Source organism: Lichenostomus cassidix, chromosome 6, assembly GCF_008360975.1.
Source record: "Lichenostomus cassidix isolate B80296 chromosome 6, HeHo_3.0, whole genome shotgun sequence".
Taxonomy (NCBI): domain Eukaryota; kingdom Metazoa; phylum Chordata; class Aves; order Passeriformes; family Meliphagidae; genus Lichenostomus; species Lichenostomus cassidix.
In genome coordinates this window covers 19,089,931-19,110,698 of record NC_139487.1, presented here as the reverse complement: position 1 = coordinate 19,110,698, position 20,768 = coordinate 19,089,931, and the positions used below count along the sequence as shown (strand labels likewise).

Below are 20,768 nucleotides of genomic sequence, written 5' to 3'. Positions count from 1 at the left end.
AGCAGTGAAAGGTGGCCTGTGCAGCTGGCTGCTGTCTGACTGCAAGAAATTTGGATACGATACTAGAAGAGTATTTGCTTATATCAATACAAACGGAGGCTGCCCAAATCTCTTCCCTTCAGAATACCTGGTTAGGTCTTCTCAAATATTGCTGCCAAATTAGCTGTATGGCAGCTGGCCCCATAAGCAGCATATGGAAAGAAGAAAGAATAAGCATAACTGAAAAACCCTGTATAGACCTAGTTAAAATAAGTGATTTCTATGTCTCCTTAGATTTCTTCTTCCTTAGATTTCTTCTTCCTCGATGTGTGCAAGGACAAAAAACTTGCAAATAGGGCCTTGTGGAGATTTTGAGTGCTGTAATGCTCAGTTTTACCCCTTGCACTATGCTTCTGTGGAAAGGACTAGATGATGCACCAAGTGCCTTGGGCTCTCAGCTGGCTCTGTAACCAGCACTGCCACAGCCTTCCACCTTGAACATGATGCTGTAGAAGAAGGTGTGATACTATGAAGCTTCAGCAGAGGATGCAAAGGATATTATTAGCCTCGCTGGAGATCAGTACCTGACTGAGCAAGTGCAACAAGTGTTGGGGTGGGAAATGCTTTGTGAGACTCTCAAAGCAGTGTGCTTGACATTCCTGGGACACGCTGCTTTCACAAGATTTTGCAGTTGCTAGGCACGCTTAACCTACATCTCTGCTCTGCTGCTGTCCTGGTGTAGAGGCCTCGTTTCCCTGTGCCACAGTGGTGCACTTACAGCTGTGGTTACTGCTGGAACTGAACCAACAGGACATCCCCCTCTGGTGTGTGCTGGAACGCTGTTCTTCACATCCCGATTACCTCGTGCACCATCCTTTCCCTTTTGGTGTCCTAACTGCTGTGTCCCTATCTCCCTCCTCTCAGGGGGGTCCTGGCCCCGGGGCTGTCCGGGCAGGGCCCAGCAGCGGTCACTGGAGCGATGCTCTGACGGTCTTCAGACGCACTGCCCTGGCCGGAGGCACAAGCTGCAGCTCACGGGCGCTGCCCGCTGCCCGTCGAGCTGCTGGGCAGCAGGTGCGGCTCTCCGTGCCCGCCCCGTCCCCCTCTCGCCCCGCCTTCGTGCCACAGCGCCGGGCTCGGCTCGGCTCGGCTCGGCCCGGGGTGCGGCCCGTGGGCAGGGGCTGCGCCGCCCGGCCCCACCCGCGCCCGCCGGCTTGAAAGGGGAAGGCGGGCGGGTGGCGGCTGCATCCCTTCTTCCTTCCTCTCTCCACTCCCACTTCCCGCACGCCGTGCCTCTCGCTCGGGCGGCGCTCCGGCGGGACTCGCTGCAGGTGGGTGCCGGCAGCGCGGCCGAGGGGCCAGGGCGGCGGCCCGGGGCGAGCCGGCCCGGCAGCAGCTGCGGCCGGTGCTTCTCGGTCCGTCCCACTGGGGAAGCTTCTCGGCTCCGCAGCGGCGGCTCTCCCCATCTGCCAGCCGTCCTGTCCTGCCTGGCTGCTGTGCGAGGAGCGTCCTTTCGCCCTGCGGCGTGTGGGGTCGGTGGGATGCGCGGGCGGGGGGCTCGGGGTGACCGCGGGCGGTGGCTGCCAGCCGCGCTCCGGGTGAGCGCTGCAGGGCTGGGCTGAGCTTGTTGGGCTGATGGCAGAGGCACCTGAGCGCTGCCCGGCTGGGGAGACGGGTACAGGGACTCGGTCTGAATTCCCAGCTGTCAGCCCGGCCCCGATTCTGTGCGTGTGTACAGTCTGTGTCGCTCCAACGAGGCTGCTGATGGGCGCGAGTTCAGCATCCGCTTCAGTGCGCAGCACCTTGGCACCTGGACCCGCGTTCAGAGTGCTTTTGTGTAACTTGCTTCATCTTCCTTTAGAAGATTACATCTCATTCCATCTTCTGCCTCCTCTTCCTATGCATCGCTCTTCAACCTCTGTTTACGGCAGCTCAGCCAGGTCTCATTCCTTTGGTGTGCTCAGAGCCAAGAAGCTCTTTGGTTTGGTTGTGGGGTTTTTTTACATGAGGGCGTCAATTGTTTCATTGAAGATAAGACTCACCCCTAGCTTCTCCACTCCTGTAACTGTCAAATGTGATCAGACTTGTCTGTCAGGACTTTATCAGTCTCCAGAGCTTTCTACACAAGATTTCACAACCTTCTGGGGTGTTTAATAACTTTTCTTTTAATGTGACGCTTCTCTGCAGAAAGAAGCTGAAATGGTTAGGCAGTAAATGGGAAGACTCTTTTCCTCTCCACTCCTCTTGATTGCTTCTCTCAAGTTTGGTGCACCTGTATCTCCCCAGTTTTCTCTGCAGTCTGAAGAACTTCTTTAACTTGACTGTCATACAAACATAACTTCTTAAGACCAAATAATGCACTGCCCTGTCATGCGCTCTCACTTTGAGCTATATAGCTCACATGACTATTTGGAAATGGTCCCAACCTGTTCTTCCTTCTCTTTCATCCAGGAATCATAAATAATGTTCTGACTTGCTTCCACACTGCAGACCTCAGACCACTCACAAGGAGCACAGTCTCACATCAGCTGCTTCTGTCTTGCAACTGTGTTGTATGCAAGAGGAAAAGGCTGTCCGGAAGAACTTGTTATTGCAGAGCACCCTGGTGTCACAAACCAGCTCTGTTCCTTTCAGAAGACAAACAGGAAGCCTCTGGATATGGAATGGGGGAAATCTCACTTACTACACAGACAGATTTAGTGTATGATGAGTGGCCAGGTGGGGAAGCAGATGTGTGGTGTCTTGACACCATCCCCCAGCTCAAGGTCTTGAAGACAAGTGTAGTTTCAAATACTGTGACAAGCTGATATACAGATTTATTTATTTTCTGAGTTGTTATGGACCAGTATTTCCTTTAGTATCGTGATTCCCTGGCAGTGATCTATGGTCTGGCAACATCCTGCTAGCCCACAGACTCCCACCTTGCCTGTAGAACTTCTTCCATATAACTCTAATGAGACAGGAAGGATGTTGAAGATGATCCAAAGTCCCAAAAACTAGGAACTGTTTTGGGACTACATCAATCTTTGTCCAAAACAGATGAGCCAGAGCACTTCTGGGGCTGTTTTGTGGCAGCAGTAGCACCAATGTGGGAAAAAATATGTTATTCTAATGCTGACCTGATCATGGCTGTGGTTGTTCCCTTTGGTCTTTTGGAGATCTTGACTTTCTTAATTCTCTGTGTTTGTAGTGGGCTGCCATGAATATGTAAAATGAAAAATGCTAGGAAGGTATGTTGTTTTGAGCAGACTATCTGTGCACTCTGTGTGCAAACAATATTTTTAAAAAACCCTCCAGCTTGTAGAGTGCCAGGGAATACTTATATTTGAAGGGGATAGGTTTTTTTATCATTGTTTTCTATACTAAAATTCTAATGCTAATATTAGTGTACTGTAATATTAATATTAGTATACTCTAGTGCTAATATTCATGTTTTAGTGTTAGTGTTATTTACCCAGGTGAATTTGGTTAAGCCAGAGGCTGTCATAAACCAAAACCAGAGCATAGAAGCCCACAAAGCACTGGGCTGGATGTGATTGATTGCTAAACTTCCCTTTTTCAACCTTTGCTTTGTTAAGTTTGCTTTGTACTGTGTTGTATCCTCTAGGTTTTTACTAGATAGTCCCCTGGACAGCTGCTGCTTGTCGTGCAACATCTTCCTGCAGTGACAAAATTGGTCTTGGACAGGCATGTCTTGGACCTGCCTGCTTTCAGAGTCTTGGCTTCCATAAATTAGCTGCTGATAGTCTAGCTGTCATCAACGTGATGGAAGCAGATGGTCCTGTTTTTTCTGGATCATACCCAACAGAGCAGGCAAACTTCAGTATCTTATTCCAGGAAGAGTCTTGAGCATCCAAGTCAAGATATCTTTTGCTCCTGGTTTTCAGTGAATTCTGCTGCTTTGTTAACTCTGAGAAGCTTGCAGTGAAAACATTTCTTATTGCAGGCAAGAGCTGCATAGGGACTAGGATGCAGGAGGGGAAATAATTCAGCCCCATGGATATGGGCTTCCAGGTCCTAGGCAGGAACTAGGTAAGGTAAAAAAGTGGGGGAGAGGGCAAGATGTAAATGGCAGTCCTTGCATTTGAGCCTATTGATTGCCCTTTCTTTGTGGGGTTCTTTGCCTAGACTGCTTGCTGCTCGAGGTTTTAGTACTTCAGCCTAATAAAAGGCATCTGAATTAAATTAGAGCTGTAGCTGTTCAGTTATTTCACTATATTGGTGTAATTTTCCATCAATACCAAAGCCATACCCCATCAAACACGTTAAACAGGGCAAAATAATGGGACAAATTTCAGCCCAGTAACAGGTTTCTCAGGGGCATTTCAGAGGGCTGTGTTCTCTCTGCTCTCTTTCTGCTGCCTCACATTTCAATATCAATGCATTTCTGTGGCTTTGAAAGCAATCTGCCAGCAGCTGAAGGTGGCCAGGTGTGCAGGGTACGGGGGATGCTTCTGCCAGCAGTGGCAATCTCACTTCCCACTGCAGCAGGCTCTGGTCCTGCTTTTATTGAGGTGCCTGCTCTGCCCTGAATGGTGCAGCAGTGAAACTTAAAACCTTTGTGGCATGGGCTTTTCCAACAATTCTCTTGAACCCTTACTCTGGCTGCCAGTGTTAACTGTGATGTTAGGGGCATTGCTCTCTGTAAATCAACCAGCTGGCATGGCTCCACCAAGCACTTGTCATGAAAACAGGGAAGGGTCTATTCTCTCTTTACAAGCCTTCTCCTTGCAGTGTCAGGGTTATTTTTGCAGTATTTATGTGATGTAGCCACTAGCTCAGGACTGCCAGTTCTGTCTGCTCTGCTCTCGGGCCTGGTGTGGGATCTGTCATTTACTTGGATTTTGCACCTCTGTCAAGGCACAAGCTGTGAATTCGCCTTCCCAGAGAACTCCATTCCCATGCCTTGGTGTTTGAAGGTTTCTGTTGAAGACTACCTGCCTGCAGTAGCTGAGCCCTCATAGCCAGAGAGCTGGGCAGAGCCTGTGCTTCATTCTGCAGACAGTGCTGCACTGGCCACAGCACCTGCCTGGGGTGGAGGATCCTGCTGCAAAGCTCATGGAGCAGCTTTGTTGTTCAGTGTCAGTGAGAGGTAAACCAGAGAGGTGAGAGGGTGGATTCTGAGCCTTCCTTCATCTGGGCCATTCAGCCCTTGTCTACATTTGGGGCTTCTTTCCCCTTTGCTGTCAGCCTGAAACTGCAACAATGACTAGTTGCTGAACAAGGGACAGAGAGCAAAGTACTGCTCTTTGTGCTGGTAGTTATGCTTTCATCATATCCCAATAGCACTAAAAATTAGGGATGTGTCTGGTATACCCAGCACAGCTCTAGGGCTGGAGCTATGACCAGGGTACCTCTCTGGACATGGACAGAGCAGAGATTATCTCTGGTAGGACATAGTCCCCTACCATTCAATACCAGCTCAATCTGGTATTGAGCTGGAGTAGGAAAAAAGGTCTCTTTCTGCAGCCTGGTATCCTTTCACCTCTTAGCAAGATTTACAGCTTCCCTTGTTGCATTGGCAGGGAGAAGAGGTTCCTGAGCCAGCACCTTTAGGGATTGCTCCTGATTTTGGAAGGGATGAAACCACCAAGAGCAGTTTGCAAGTCTCACTGTGTCAGCATCTGCCCCTGACCTGAGGGCTGAGATAGACAGCTTACTTGTCATTTGGATTTTGGTAGTGCCCAGAGGGTCCTGGATGAGCTGAGGGTCTCGGCAATGTCTGGCACATAGGTCCATGGCAGAACACAGTCCTTGCTGAAGATGGGTGACAATTTTTTTCTTTAAATAACTATTCCTTTTACCTGCACTATTTCTTCACTTTTTACTTGTTGCCCAATCAGAAAACACCCTACCTCACATATAAAACCTCTTCTACTTTTCTTGGCATACTTCTGTGTGTGTATGACCCACTAGGTACCCAGGACAAGCCTATACCTGCTTCTGTCCTTAACTGCCTGCCATCCCAGAGAAGATCAGGAGTACATGGCTGCCATCCTTCCCTTGCTTGCCAGAAGCGGCGTGTGCTCTGGATCTGCTGTGAATATCATGGGTCCACAGTCAAGTGCTTTATCTTCCCTGGTGTTGGGCAGGATAAGTTCCTTTGGACCTCTCAAGTAATCTGAGAACTAGACAGGGCTGTAGCTCTGTTGTGACCAACACATTGTCACAGGCCAGCTTGTTTCCTGCTAGTAGGGAGGCAGGATGCTGGGCAGATTCTTACTTTCCTTGCCGAGCTTATGCTTTCTTCTCTCCAGTCCATCACCTTTGTCTACATTCTCCTGGAGCTCTTGTTTTGTGGGTCTGACTACCCCCTTGGTATCTGTAACCTTTTCTGATGTTTCCTATCACTTGTGCAGGCACAGCCACACAGTTGACTGTGGGAGTCCAAGCACTAGCAGGAATTGCCTTTGAAACAGGGGAGGGTCGCAACCAGCAGCTGCTGTTTCTTTCCCACCTCCTGTGCCCACATGGGACAAGAAAGCAATGCAAGAAGAATAGGGCAGTTATATTTTCCCACGTCTGCACCCTTACATGCTTAGTTTGGCCAGAGATACCCAGCTGCTGAGGGTAGTCTGAAGACTGTATTTAGTAGAATCTTGTCCATTACTTTCTTTCCCACCTCTTAATTGATCAAGCACTAATGGAGAGGCTGTCAGAGAATCTTGTACCAACTTCCACTCTACCACATCCCTGCAGCCCTACAGGGGCTTAGTATGCTTGGGTCATCCAAAATCCCCTTCTAGTTGTTCCCTTTGTAACTTCTTCCCCTTCCCACTGCTGCTTCCTAGCATGTCTGAACTGGGTCCTCAGAAAACTACTTTGCTTCTGACTATTCCCAAATAATTATCACGTAATTCTTCTCGCAAAATAATGCTAGGTGTGGATGAGGCGCGTTTGCTTCCAGTGATGTAGCAACATCCCTTACACAACAGAAATCTTGGGTGTTTCACCAAACTGAAGAGGGGATGACGGCTTTAGGAGTGTGACTAAGGGGCGTCAGTGTGCCACAGGTGTTGCATGTTATCTCTGGGGTTACTTTCTGGGTTTGCCTTCTTCTAGTGGATGAGTATCCTGGCAATTGCTTTGCCTTCCCAGCCCTTTCTCCAGAGCCTCCCATGACTGATCCATAGTGGAGCAGCATTCTGTCCAGACAGTTGCTGTGCTCTCTGGGATTGCAGTTCCTCTCAGCAGGTCCTGCTGTAATCTGGGTTTGCTCCTGCCCCGTTTGTGCTGAGCAAGGTGCCTTGCCTGCCATGTGAGGGCCAAAGCCAGAACACACCTCATGGCATTCCCACCAGGCTCTGCAGGCCTCTCTGAGAGCTTGCACAGACATCAAGGGCTCAGAGAGAACCAGATGTTCTGGCTGGACAGAAATAAAAATGAAATCCAGCTGAGCTGGTTCTGTAGCGGTAAACAGGGACTGAGCAGCAAGTGTCCCTGCTGGTGCTGTGACCCAGCAGAGCTCCTCCAGCCACTCTCCCTCTGTAACTCTCTGCAAGTCAGTCTGCTGGATTTTGAGCCTCAGGAGCACAGAGAAGAGGTTTTCTGGAAAACTCCCCTGATAACACCCTGATATTTGACCTTGGGTTTTGGGGTTTTTTTGGGTTGGTGGTGTTGTTGTTTGTTTGTTTTTGTTTTGTTTTTTGGTTTATTTTTTTAAGGGCAAGGCAGGGTGGATGGGCATGGATGCTCCCAAGTGAAGAACTACAAACTGCTGTCCTTTCCCAGCTTGTGAGCTTCTGGCTTGCAGCTACAATTGCAGCTATTACTTGCTGAATGCATGACTGAGATACTACATTGATGGCATGCTTGTCTCCTTGCAGTGATGAAGATGATGAAGGTGCTACTGTGCCCTGCTGCTCTTCTTTTCCTAGTGACTGCATTCACTGTGGAGCCATCTCACTGTGCCAAGGTGCTGATCATGCCCACCATAGTCTTCGACAGCCACTTGCGAGTCTTCATGCGGGTGGCAGAGGCACTGACTGACCGGGGCCATGACCCTGTGCTGCTACTTCATGAAGGTCGGGATGTGGAAACTGCCCTGCCTGGCTTCCGTGTGCAGAGGTACTGGGGTATCTTCAGCACAGAGAGTGCGGATGCCTGGGTGCAGGAGAAGATAAAGCGTGTCTTTCAAGGGAAGATGACTTCTCTGGAGGTGTTTTCATTTTTGGAGAAGTACCTGGAAAACTGTGACCTAGTACTGGGAAACTCTACCCTACTGCAAAAACTTCAGTGGGAGCACTTTGACCTGCTTTTGGTGGACCCCAATGAGATGTGTGGATTTATCCTGGCCCACATCCTACATGTCAAATATGCTGTGATTTCCACTGGTTTCTGGTTCCCAGCAGAGATTGGTGCCACCTCCCCCGTTGCCTATGTCCCTGAATTCAACTCCCTGATGACAGACAGGATGGGCTTCTTTGGCAGGACTTGGAATCTCCTAGTCTACATAATCACTCGTGTGGCTACAAAACTGGTCATCCTGCCCAAGTTTGAACGCCTCATGGAGAAGCACAGGGTGGAGCCCAGGACATCCATGTTGGACCTTGTCCATGGAACTAGCCTTTTTTTCCTCTGTAATGATGTCGTGTTGGACTTTCCCCGTCCAACACTCCCCCATGTCATTTTTACAGGGGGGATCCTTGCTGAGCCTGCAAAGCCCCTTCCAGTGGTAAGTGCAAGAAAGCTTTGATCTATGGTTTCACATGAACTGGGGAGGGTAATTAGTACAGCTCTTCTTTGGAAGAACCCTGTAAAAGTTCTGAAGCCCCAAGAGTCTGGAAAGCTGATGTGTTTTGGTGCTTGTGGGTACATCAGGGACACAGAAACCACTGAGGGCTGCCAGGCTGCAGGGAGGATGTAAAATTAAGTTGTCCACTCTGAAGTGGACAACTCACTTGAGGATTTGGCCTCACTGTCCATGTAAAATGGTGTGTGGAATTCCTAAGCTGGAAGTGTTGCCCCTGGGACTTGATCATGAGTAGTTTGTTTGCTCCTATGCTAAAGTGGAAATGGGAAGAGCAATTAATCTTCCTTGCATCATCACTGATATATGTTAATCCAGAATTTCCTCGTTCACCCTATTTCTCACAGGGCATTTCTGCCCTTGAGCTTGTAGTCTTAAGAAACCACAGGGGAAAGCTATTCTTGTTCCTTGATCAAATTCAATGTAGAATCCCAAAGAGTAGAAAACTGAAGGGTGTCATCCCATTTTCCTCAAGGTCCAGCCCTGAAAACTCCTCTCAAGGCTTTCTCCAGCCTATGGCTCACTAATCCCAGTAATTAATTCACAGGGACAAGCTCCTAAAGCCTCTGGCTGAAGATAGCATTAGAACAGAGCAGGACTTGTCTTACCACTTTTACAAACACTGAGGGGAAATAAACTTGGATAATAAAACTTGGGTAGTCAAGATGTCCTGGTGTCCTGACTAAGGGTCTGAAATGGAGAAAAGATTTCAATTTTCAAATTGTTAGAGGCCTGTCAAGATCTCTCATGGCAACTTTAACTGATACTGTGGATGCCACTATTTTTCAGTTAAAAAAAAAAAAGTACCTTAAAAAGTTCTCCAGATGTGTCTGACTCCCCATCAACCTTTCCCACGTGGCACAGGGAAAGAAGTTTGCAGGTAATGAAATGCATGTAGGGTGCTCCAAAAGCTGTGTCAGAGAGTGGCTGCCTCACAGCTCTTGCAAAACGCTGGCTTGGTCCAACCGGGCTACGTACACACCTGCCTTGTAAAGAAGGGAGTTGTTTGCTAGGGCATTACTCATGTGCTTCACAGCTTCCAGAACAGATCCCAGGGCACCTAAGGGAAGAATGATGGAGATAAGTCTGGAGCTCTGTAGTAGGTCGTGGCTGTCCTGCTAGCAGGAAGGCATGTCTGTGTCCATATTACGGGATGCCAGCAGAAGAGAGGGCCTCTGTAGGTCTAGGTGTACTTTAAAGAATGTCCCATCTGAAATGGAGCAGGGTTATGTAATAAAGATGTTTATTTCCTTCTGTTTGAAACAGTATGATTTTGGGTGCTTTTAATTAGGACTTGGTGAAATACAGATATGTATTTGAGAGGAAGTGAGAACATTTGGTGGTCAACCATGCTTCCCTGGCAACTTCAGCACTGTTTCTGAAAGGCTAATGTTATGGTCCAATTATAATGGATAACATAATCATTTGGTTTAGGAGTCATTTTACTTTTATTTGGAAAAGGAAAACTAGCGCTTTCTTTTCTATTGGAGTTTCAGTGGTTTTACTGCTCAAAGGATGTGAAACTCAAAAGAATGGAGAACCAAAATATCTCTTCTGTAATTTTTTTTATTCTTGGATTGTTTTAGGGCACTCTAAGCATTTCTGCAAAGACAGGCTTGTGTCTCTGAAGCATACAATAAAGGATAAATATCCCCAGAGTGTAACACTAAGATGGGCTTGGTAACTCTTTTGTATTATAATACCTTAACCTGTAGACTACTATTAATATTCTGAACTGATGACTTTATTTTTCTCTTTTAATAACAGATTTTTTTGTTGTTGTTGCTATTCATGTTCTCCTACATGTTTATTTTAGGAAGTATCTGTATCCAAAGATAGATTTTTATTGAACTTCCCTAAAATGCTCCTGACTGGGATACGTGGGATACTTGAAGCAGGACAGAAACCATAATGAAAAATAGACTCAGCCCAACCTGGCATAAAGGGGAATAGTCCATGTTTGCTCCACAGCTGTAGTAGTTGGTTTCTTCTCCCTGCTACCTTCTGCCCTTGGTTGAAAAAGTACAGATTCTGTTCTAGATAACAGACCTGTTTATGTAGCATTACAGGTAGCCTGTAACTGAAGGACAAATAACTGTGAGTTTTACTGGATCTGTAGCTACCTCTCTGTCCAGTGATCAAAAGCTAAATGTGCTGCCTGAAAGTAGCTATCAAGGATGGGTAGAAGTCTCCTGTCAAGCTGGCAAAACTTTCTGCCACCTCCAGGAACCTTTGACATTGGAGAACTTGTAGAGACTCTACAGCAAGATGTTGTTCCTGACTCTGATGTTTTGTCTGTTGTATCAGCCTACATCTAGAGACCTTGACGGGCCTCCTGTCTTAGTGGTGATGGGAAAATAGCCTTCATGTTTTTATTCCAATTTCCTTCTCTGCTCTGGCTGTTCCTATGTGGGTCCTATGTTTTTAGAACCTTTCTTGTCCAAGAGTAATTGTCTTACCTCCAGTGCAGGAGATAATGCTATGAAACACAGGTTTTGGACACCTTCCTGCAAACTCCCAAGACCAGCAGGTGCTCAAGTAATTTCTGCCTGTCTGGGTGCAGAAATCACAATGGTTTTAGAGTTCACTGCCTGGCGAAAACCATGTAACTTTGTGCTCCAGGTGGACTTGGCTTCATCTTCTCTGTGGACAGCTTTCTACTGACAGAGGCAGGAGTTGGAAGGGCCTTTCTGCAACAATAGTTCAAGGCAGCTGTGTGTGTGTTTTGCCCACAGGGTCTGCGTCTCTGGGTGGAAGCAGCAGAGGCGGGTGTCGTCGTTGTCTCCTTTGGCATCGGGATCCGAGCCCTTCCAAGTGATCTGGTGGAGAAGATGGCTGGTGCATTTGCTCGCCTCCCGCAAAGGGTGGTGTGGAGGTGAAAAGGGAATGGGATTCATTTTCACTTGGGTCGGATGAAGAACAATGTTGAGGGGTGACTAATTTCAAATCATAGAATTTGCTTTCTGTCTCTTGATCTGATTGAATTTATTGTTCTGTGTTTCTCTTCCTCTTTTTTCTGTTCCTCTGTCTCTTCCCACAGATATTTTGGTCAGAAGCCAAGAAACCTGGGTGAGAATACGCTGATGATGGGGTGGCTGCCCCAGAATGACCTGCTAGGTAAGGCTGGGTTTTGTCTATGTGTGTGCTGCTAGCAACATCCCTGGAGTTTAGCCCAAACCACAGCAAAGGCACATAAGGATAACAGCACCTGTGTGGGTCTGAGTCTGTTGCTTTTTGTGTGTCTGATCTGTACAAAACATGATCCTCACCTGCTTGAAGCTGCTTGGCTCCTATCTCCCTTTTCCTCCAGGCGCTACTCAGCAATTTTGGGCTGCCAAAAGTCAGATGTATTCCCAAAAGGTAGCATCCTCTCTGCTCAGCATACCTGTTTTTTCCTAAACATACATCAACACTGAGGAACCCCCTGATAGTCCTGTTGCAACATGGAAAGCACTGACTTGCTGCTGTTTCTTTACCTGCAGGCCACCCCAATGTGAAAGCCTTTGTCAGCCACTGTGGGATGAATGGTGTATTTGAGGCAATTTATCATGGTGTGCCAGTGGTGGGATTTCCTTTCTATGGGGACCAGTTTGACATCATGACCAGGGTGCAGGCGAAGGGCATGGGTATCCTCATGGATTGGAGCAGAGTAAAAGAAGAGGAGCTTTACCAGGCTGTCATCACAGTCGTCTCTGACCCCAGGTGAGGCATCTGGGAGCATCAAGCTCTTCTTTGGTGCAGACAGTGTGTAGGGACCAGTGTGCCTTTGTGTTGACCTCTATATGGCCTGTGGTGGCTTCTGGACCAAGCACACTTGCAAGCATTGCTCAGCTGGCCAGATGTGTCAATGCCTCAAAATGCCTGCCTTAGGTGCAGTGCAGGAGGAAATACTCCAGCATTTGCTGCTAGAGAGTGTGATCTAGTCCTGTTTGACTGACTGTAATGTTCTTAGAAAGTTTGTGAGATACTGGGGAACAGACCTCTTCTTTTCTTAATGCCAGCTTGTCATCAGGGAAAGTGAGATCACAGCCTCACATTTGGGATCTCCCTGTTCTTGTCCAAACAACTTTCTGTAGAAACAGAGAGGGAACTTCAGGTAATGCTCCATCTGTTCCTTCTGATGATCATATACTCTGCTATTTCCTAGAACTGCAGCAGGAATAGAACACTGGCACAGGGCTCCTGTTTTCTAATGGAACATGTGCAACTGCTGATTTTTGAAATGTTCTCTGAGAGCTTGATTTTTAAAATATTTTATATTTCTTACCGATTAAGAGGTGCTGGAATTTGCTACCTTGAAGGGTTTGGCCACTTGTCAAGTGTGTAACTTTTGCTTGATGCTGGGAGAGGTCTTAGGGTGCAAACTCCCCTCAGAAAGCACAATACCCATGAACTCACTGAACAGGTACTTGCAAGCCAAACTGTCAATGTTGTTAACAAAACACAAAGTAAGATACACTCTAGCTTGTGCCTCCATGGCTGGCAAGTGCCATCAGACTGGCTTTCAGAAGAATGGAAGAACTTTGCCCCTCTCCCAAGGTAGTATTTGGGACTTGAAAGCATCACTGAGTGTCTCAGACCACTTCTCAGGGACAAAGCTTCTGTCAAAAGGTTATTTCTTGTCTTCTTCCCTTGCAGCTACAGAAAAGCAGCCCAGCACATCTCAGCTCTGCATCTGGACAGACCAATGCATGCTCTCAACAGAACAGTGTATTGGCTGGAGTATATCCTTCGTCATGATGGTGCACCCTACCTTCGCCCTGCTGTCTATGACCTCTCCTTGTATGAGTACTTCTGCCTGGACATCTTGGCTCTTCTCTTGCTGTGTCTGGCTGGTATTGGGTTTGTTCTCTACAAATCTGTGGTGTGGTGCAGAAGGAAGAGGGCCAGTCCTGTGTATCAGAATGGCAACTGCATGAAAGGCCACTTCACAGATGAGAAAAAATTGCAGTAGTGGCCAGCGTTATCCAGGGCATATCCCATCACTGTGAAATGAACTGCTGCTGTGCCAAGAAATGTATGGCATGCAGGCACGGAGACAGGTGAAAGATCTGCAGGTCTGGATGAGAAGAGAGTGGGGAGGGAGGAGTATTGCAAAGGCCTGTGTGCACACCTCTGTGTACAGCACCTGTGGGCGGGGGGGTGAATTCAGGCGTGGGTGGGAGCACTTGGCCAGGATGCTGGGAATGGGGCATGGGTAGGTAGACTTCCAGGGAGGAGTGCAAGTTGTTCCCTTTGTATTGCACGTTGGTTTAGATGCTGGTGTTGCTCTTCTGGCTTTTTGGATCATGGAAGCTCTGGAGGTAGGAACAGCATTTCATGTGCAGCAGACACCATTTCTCCTCTGCCTTGTTACTAAGAGCCCCAGGAGTCAGGATACCTTAATGTGCAGATGAGAACCTGAAGCAGAGACAGGGTAGGACACCAAAAGTACCATCTACAAGAGAGAAAAATTGGTCTAAGTTCTCTGGGTAAATATTGTTCTGCCTGCTTCAGTCAACACTCTGCAATCCTGTTTGTGTTTGAGCTAAATTATTATTTTTTAAAATAAACTTATATTCTTTCTCCTGTGTGGTAGTGCTCTGGTCTTGGTTTAATGTGAACCTGTGATTCCTGTAACAGGAAGTTGTTCAAGCAAGATTAAAGTGCTTTTTTCCTCTCATTACTGCTGCTATGGTCTCCACATACCTGCATCGGCAAATTTTTGGCCTTTCTGCAGGCTTTCATGCAGTGCCTTCCCTCCTCTGCTGGCATGTGGCACACACCCATGCCCATGGCATCTCCAAACCTGTGACGAGAGAAGAATCTGGAACAGATGCAAGTGCCAGGACCACAGGATGAACAGCCAGTAGCTCAGAGAGCTGGTCATAGGCAATGGGCCATGCACCACATTTATAGAAGGAGCAAGCTCTGCCCCTTCTGAAGAAAAGAGAAACACCTGCTTATTTTGATGTGAATGGACAATACTGTTGCCCCATTTGGGACATGCTATGGAGTGATACCTAATGTGTTTTTACTCACCCTGGACTCTGAGGCAAACCTGCACTGCAGTGCAGTTGCATAACCCGCCCACAATGTTGTCCAACTGGCAGTGCCCCACAGTGAGGATCAAGGGCTCTGCTCCATGCTCCCACTGGCGCCACTGCAGTGCTGGCATGAGGTGGAGAGTAACCTCACTGCCACAGCTGCTTTTGCTGGTGGTTCTAGGCTCTGCTCTTGCTTGCTGTTGCACGTGTTTCTTTTTCCAGATGAAAGACGTGTTTCTGCATGCAACCTGTGACACAATAGTTGGCTGGGCTCCTGGGATGCTTTAGGTTGGGACAGTGCCTGGCTGTGACCTGGGGTCTCTTCTGAGGCCAGGTAGTGCTGTCTTCCCTCCCCAACCCTCAGCTTGCAGAGGGGCTGAGGTGAAAGTGACTTTGAACAACCCATCAGCTCTGTAGCAGCCCTTTGTGGCTTCATGCCCTCTGAGCTGAGGATGTGGGGTCTAGTAGTCCCTAATGGGAGGCAGAAGGAGATCAGAGCAAGGTGAGCTGCTAATAGATATTAGGCTGAAAATGGGCATTGCAGATAGGTAGTAGGAACACTGCCTGGCACCTTTCTGTCTGCAAGTTGAAATTAAGAGGTTGATGGGATTTGGGGTTTATTTTTAAATAAGAAGGATATATTGCCACAAGTTTTCAGCATTCCTGCCTGCTGCCAGTTGCACTATGGTGACCTTGTTGTCTTCTCCTAACAGATGAGTTTGGACAAGGGGGTGGAGATGGGGCGTTTTGTCATCTCTGAGGTGGAAGGAGATCATTACTGCTGCCTACGTGAGAGTTTGGATGTTTAGATTAGGCTGAATATAGCAAGAGAGTTGGCAAGCTTGCAGCTTGGTGACAATGTTTTTAACTTGAAGAAAAAAGAGAGAGAGGACAAACATACCATGTTTGAAAACTGGTGCACCAACAGGGGCACCATGGCCTGATGAAAATAGAGACCTGCACATTGCTTTGTTTGCAAGCAAAAGGGCAGACAGAAATGTTTGAGACCCAAGAAGCTGTGTGGGCTCACAAAAATGTGAGTCTGTTTTTCTCTGCTTCCTCCTTGCTATTCACAATTTCAGAAAGTTCAAGGAAGCATCCCCATGCAGTAATAGCATGTTGTCCCCTAACAGAGATGCTCTTAACTTCTTGAAATTCTCAAGGCAGCTTTAATTCCCAATGGTATTGCAGAGTTAGGAGGCATGTCTAGCCAGGGAGTCAAGATACATATATTCTATTAAAAAATTATTCCACAATTTGGTGACAACTCCTTCTAAGGGAGTAAAGCACTAACCTGTCCAAGGACCCTGTGAGGAAGAAGTGGACACTCAAAAAGCACTCTTGAAGTAAAGAGTCTTCCCTAGGAAAAGCTGTGTGCTGGCTTAGAAACTGTCAGGAGCCATTCTTTAAGTTATAAGGTGGTTTCATAGAAATATTTGAATATAGTCATTAAAGAAGTCTCCTCTAGCTTTGCCAGCTTTATTCCTGTCCACTGTAAATCTTTTCCTATTAAACACATAGCTTTCTCTCTTCACTTTTCTCCTTGTTATTCTTTCAGCATTGAGTACAGAAGCAAAGTATAACAAGGCCTTAAGCTAGTTATTAAGTTAAATGAGGAATAATGAGTAGCTTGTCACACACATTAAAAGCCATGGTGGGGGAAGGGATGTAGGTGAGCTTTATCCTTCAGGCAGCCTGATCTCTGGGCACAGTGCCTTCAGTTACTGAGTGCCCTCCCTGTCATAGGTACTGAGGCAGGCACGTAGGGCTGTGGTGTAACTTGGGAAATTAAAAAGTTGAAACTGCGGTTTATGAGGCAGCGAGCAGGGAGTAAGCTTTTTTTGCTTTCTTTTTTTCCCCTCAAGGAAAAGTAGGACATGAGTCAATGAAGAAGCCTCACCCAGGAGCTGCAATCCCAGCTGAGCTGTGCACAGTGCAAAGCTGCCTTCTGCCCCTCTGTCTTGCTCCTGGGAGGGCAGGGGGAGCATGAGCAGGATCCAGCAGCACCCGCAGGATGCAGCAACACCCCCAGTCTCGCTGCTGTGTGTGGGTCTCCCTGTGAGGGCCCCGAGTGGCTCCGAGTGCAGCAGGGAGGTGTTCGGGGCATGCTTGAGCCAGCTTTTCAGGTTCACCCGGCCCCACAGCTCCTCACAAACCTATGTGTGAGGCACGGCAGCCCTGTGATTAGGAGCCGTCCTGGCTTGGAAACACCCTGGGTTTGCAAATGAGTGTGTTTTCCAGGTGATGGCTGTGCAACTCTGCCCTAACCCTGGGCCGGGGGCAGCTTCTCTGCTGGGAGCAGCTCCTCATAGGAAACAGGGAGGGGGTGAAGGCACATGGTCGCATGGCTCCTGTCATGACCCCTGTCCTTAGCCCAGTGCCAGCGGCTGCAGCATTGCTGTGGCACACAGCGGGGCCTGGCACTGCCTCAGAGGCTGCTCCCCTGAAGGACTGCAACCAGCTCATAAATGACTGCTGCTCCAGCCCCAGTGCTGGCTTTGGAAGGGTCCCTGCACACCACTGCCAACATCTCCATGGAAGAATCTGGCTGTGGGCTGCAGAAGGGCCACATCAATTCCACATCTGGTTTTTCTGGCCTAGTAAGGTGGTGGCACCAAACCACGTCAACAAATGTTGGTTAATAAAGAGGAGCCGTCTCCCTCTGCTGGTGAGTGTGAAATCGCTCCACCTCGCAGGGGAAAGCCTACAGGAGACGATTTTTACTTACCCACTGTTTAATGACAGTGACCAAAGAGTAGCTCTGTGCCAGGAACCCATTCCCTTTGCCTGTGCATGGTTCAGCCCCAGCCTCTCATCTCTGCCCGTGGGTATCTCCCTCATGGCCCCCATGCACCTCTCTATTGCTCTTGAGAGTGTGGGCAACGCTTTTCTCTGATGTTTCCATGTTACAAATATTGCCCACAGAGGAAGGTAATGAGCCAAGCTCTGCTAGTCCTCAGGTTTCAGCAGTGGCTATTTGCCATTGAGGCCACTGTTGGAGCAAGCTCACCCCTCTGTCCCCACCAGGGCCTCCTTGGGGCTGTGTCATGGCAGATGGAACAGGCCAGCGAGTTCTGAATGCAGTGCAGTGGAAAGGAGCTTTCTCCCAGGTACTCAGGCAAGACATGATCTCAAAAAACAAAAATGCCCATGGCCCCTCCCAACCTGTGCTTTTGGAAGGGCTCCCCCAATCCTTGCAAACACTGACTGGACATTACACACCAGCCAGGAGCTGGGCACGATGCCTTTCAGGACAGCTGGGGACAGCTAATTGCTCCAGTTAGCTGACAGGTGTCTTGGGATTCAGAAAACTCCTTGCTTCTCTCTCTGCTTCTTACCTCTTGCTCAGGGACTGCTGCTAAGATGCTTCTCCCTCTCCACCTGAGCCCATTTATCTCCATCAGGACCACTCTACCTCCTGCTATAAAAGACGCTGTGTGGCTGGGAGTAGTTAATTTTTAGGTTCTTAGACCTACTCTCGGTGGTCTGAAGGAACTGCAGTGTAGCAATCTTCCTAAGGAAAACTTTTGAATTTTTAATTAGTAATAAATTTGTGCTAGTGCTATGGTAGTGATGCTGTTGACTAACCTAATCCTGTCTCCTTTAAATTCAATTTTAAGTGTTTCTACAAGGTAAGTTCTTCCAAGACCAAACTGTGTGCTGATGTAAAACTCAGCTATTTTGGTGAAGAGCTTTGCAGAATTAAGTTTTCTTCTTTTCCAGGCAATCCTGGAAAACCAGAGGAATCCTTCTTGATTGTGAAGGGGCAAGCGTGCTCATATTGATACACAGAACCATTTATCTGTAGTTCAAATGAAGTTGTTTTTGTGAAATCCAAGATAACAAGGAAGGCTTGAGGAGTTATTGAAAACAGAATGGTAGTGCTCACAAGGGCAACAGCAGCCCCACATGTCTAATATCCACTTTTAGAAAAGTATGGCAATAAACAGAAAAATAATATCCAAAGCATTCTTGAAAGCAGCACTGATTAGCCTGTGTATCTTGCTGGGGGCAGGGTGGGGGGGGAACCCAAAAAAACCCCAACATTAAATGTTCTGCAAGTGGTAAACCCTCTGTTATAATGCCAACAGTGTGCAACAGATGCTTTGGATGGAGCTGAACTTCAGTGCCCTTCCTGCAAAGCCTTGGGTAAGGTGATCTATCAGTTCAGGCAATGGCAATGCTGGATTTTGGGGTCTAGGTATGGAAACATTAAAGGCTGTGTCCTGAAACCACTAATGATCTACATGGACTGCTATTAAGGACAGTCTTTTTAAAAAGCTAAACTCACTGGGAAGAAGGGTTGAATGGTTAATTTTCATTAAAACTAAAATGGTAAGAAGCTGAGGGGCTTGGCAAGAATAGAAGACACAACTGGTAACAGCTGATCTTAAAAACCCTACCTGTAGTTTGGGTTAGAAAGTGGGGAGGAGCTGAAGAAACAACTGCAGGCCTTTTGGGCAGCATGCAGACACCTTTCACAGCTGGGTTTTTGGACTACGTCCCATCCACCTCTTGTCAGGACTGCCCAGTAGCAAAAGGAGTGAGCACTGATACTGTAAGAAAAGGTTGGGTTTGATCAGGGAAGTTGCATTACAGTAAGTTGGGTAACAAATGGTTGGAAAAAACCCCAAATGCTGAACAAAGGCTTAAAGACTGTTCTCCTCACAGGTCATACCTTGGTAAGAAAGGAGTCCTCTGTCTGTATCAGTCCAAAACCAGGTAAAGGAGTGGAAGGTTTCATTATCAGGATTTTCCAAAAATGTTTTACAAACAGCTCTCCAAAAAGCTGCAAAAAAGAGGCAAGTAACTGGTGGTGGCAATCCAAGCTTTACTAGGGATCACAATAGTCTCAAGAGAGAATCAAGTAGAATGAATGGTTATTAGTTTAATTTAGTTAAAAGGCAGAAACAAGCACTTTCTTCGGGGGTTAGAGGAATAGCGTTTAAGTCCCACTTTGCTTGCTAGCCAGGCGGGTTTACAAAGCAAAGTGCTGAGCTTTGGTTTTGAGCTCTCAGATTTGTCTGGGGTTGGCAAGTTTACCTGGACTCTGCAGACTTGATAGACTTCAACCAGAGGAAAGAGGTGATGTTCTCTGTGTTCCTGGTATTAGTGTAACTTCTGCTAACTCTGAGAGCAGATGATTCAACTAGGGACTGAAGCACAAGAATGATTAAATGGCGAGGGGCCAACATAGAGCCACTGGCTCTAAAGTCTGGCTGTGAATGACCCTGAGGCAATTTTGCTTGGTTTAGCAAAGCAGAAGGTGCTTTGTATCTTTGAGAATGCAGGGTGGAGAGCTCTTATGCACCATGACCAGTGTAGGCAACAGCTCACATTGGCAATTTCATTAATGCAATAATGTTGTTATTGTGCTGTGGTTTATTTTATGCTTATTTAAAGCACAGGAACAGTTTTGGTTGAGAAATATAGAATGTTTGTTTGTACAAAGTCTCTCTTTAGTGAACACTTCAGAAAACACAAGTGGGTGTGCATAAATGCCTCTAGAAGTTCTTAAACTCAGCCTGAGCGCTGAGACTTTTGTGATAAATGCATAACTGATTGGGTTGTTCTAAGGACAGCTTTGATCTTAATCAAAAGTCCTTCAATGGGATTTTTGTACATGGATTTGTTCAAGAACTTGTTAGTTAAACTAGTCTCAGCCTATAAATTTTCAACTGTGAAAACACACACTGATGAATTAAGTTAGCAGATTCTCTGCTAATCTCAGGTCCTCTGGATTCCATGTGTTTGTGTGTTTATTCAACTATTGTTTTCCAAATGAAGCTTGAAGACATAGCAACTCCAGGCAAAAGCCCAGCTGCCCACTCAATGTACTTGTCTTAGTCAGTGTTTCCAAACACCAGTGGGCCTACTTAGATGCTTTAGAGGACAAAAGGTTCTGTAAATGATAAGGTACCAACAAAAGAGCTCCTTAGATGTGATTTGCATCATGGATGTTTCACATAAGATTTGTAACTGCTCAGGTTGGAGTTGATAGCATTCACGTGAGG

The 20,768-nt window shown here is 47.3% G+C and overlaps 1 protein-coding gene across 1 annotated transcript; it reads left to right on the top strand.

Annotated features, from left to right (window-relative positions):
* Nucleotides 1–1,233: 1,233 nt before the first annotated feature.
* On the top strand, nt 1,234–14,298 carry LOC146435414 (2-hydroxyacylsphingosine 1-beta-galactosyltransferase-like). Its single transcript, XM_085065448.1, has 6 exons — nt 1,234–1,310; nt 7,806–8,653; nt 11,464–11,603; nt 11,769–11,845; nt 12,211–12,430; nt 13,367–14,298. The coding sequence occupies exons 2-6, from the start codon at nt 7,808–7,810 to the stop codon at nt 13,680–13,682; spliced, it is 1,599 nt and encodes a 532-aa protein (XP_084921574.1). The 5' UTR covers nt 1,234–1,310; nt 7,806–7,807; the 3' UTR covers nt 13,683–14,298.
* Nucleotides 14,299–20,768: the final 6,470 nt, after the last annotated feature.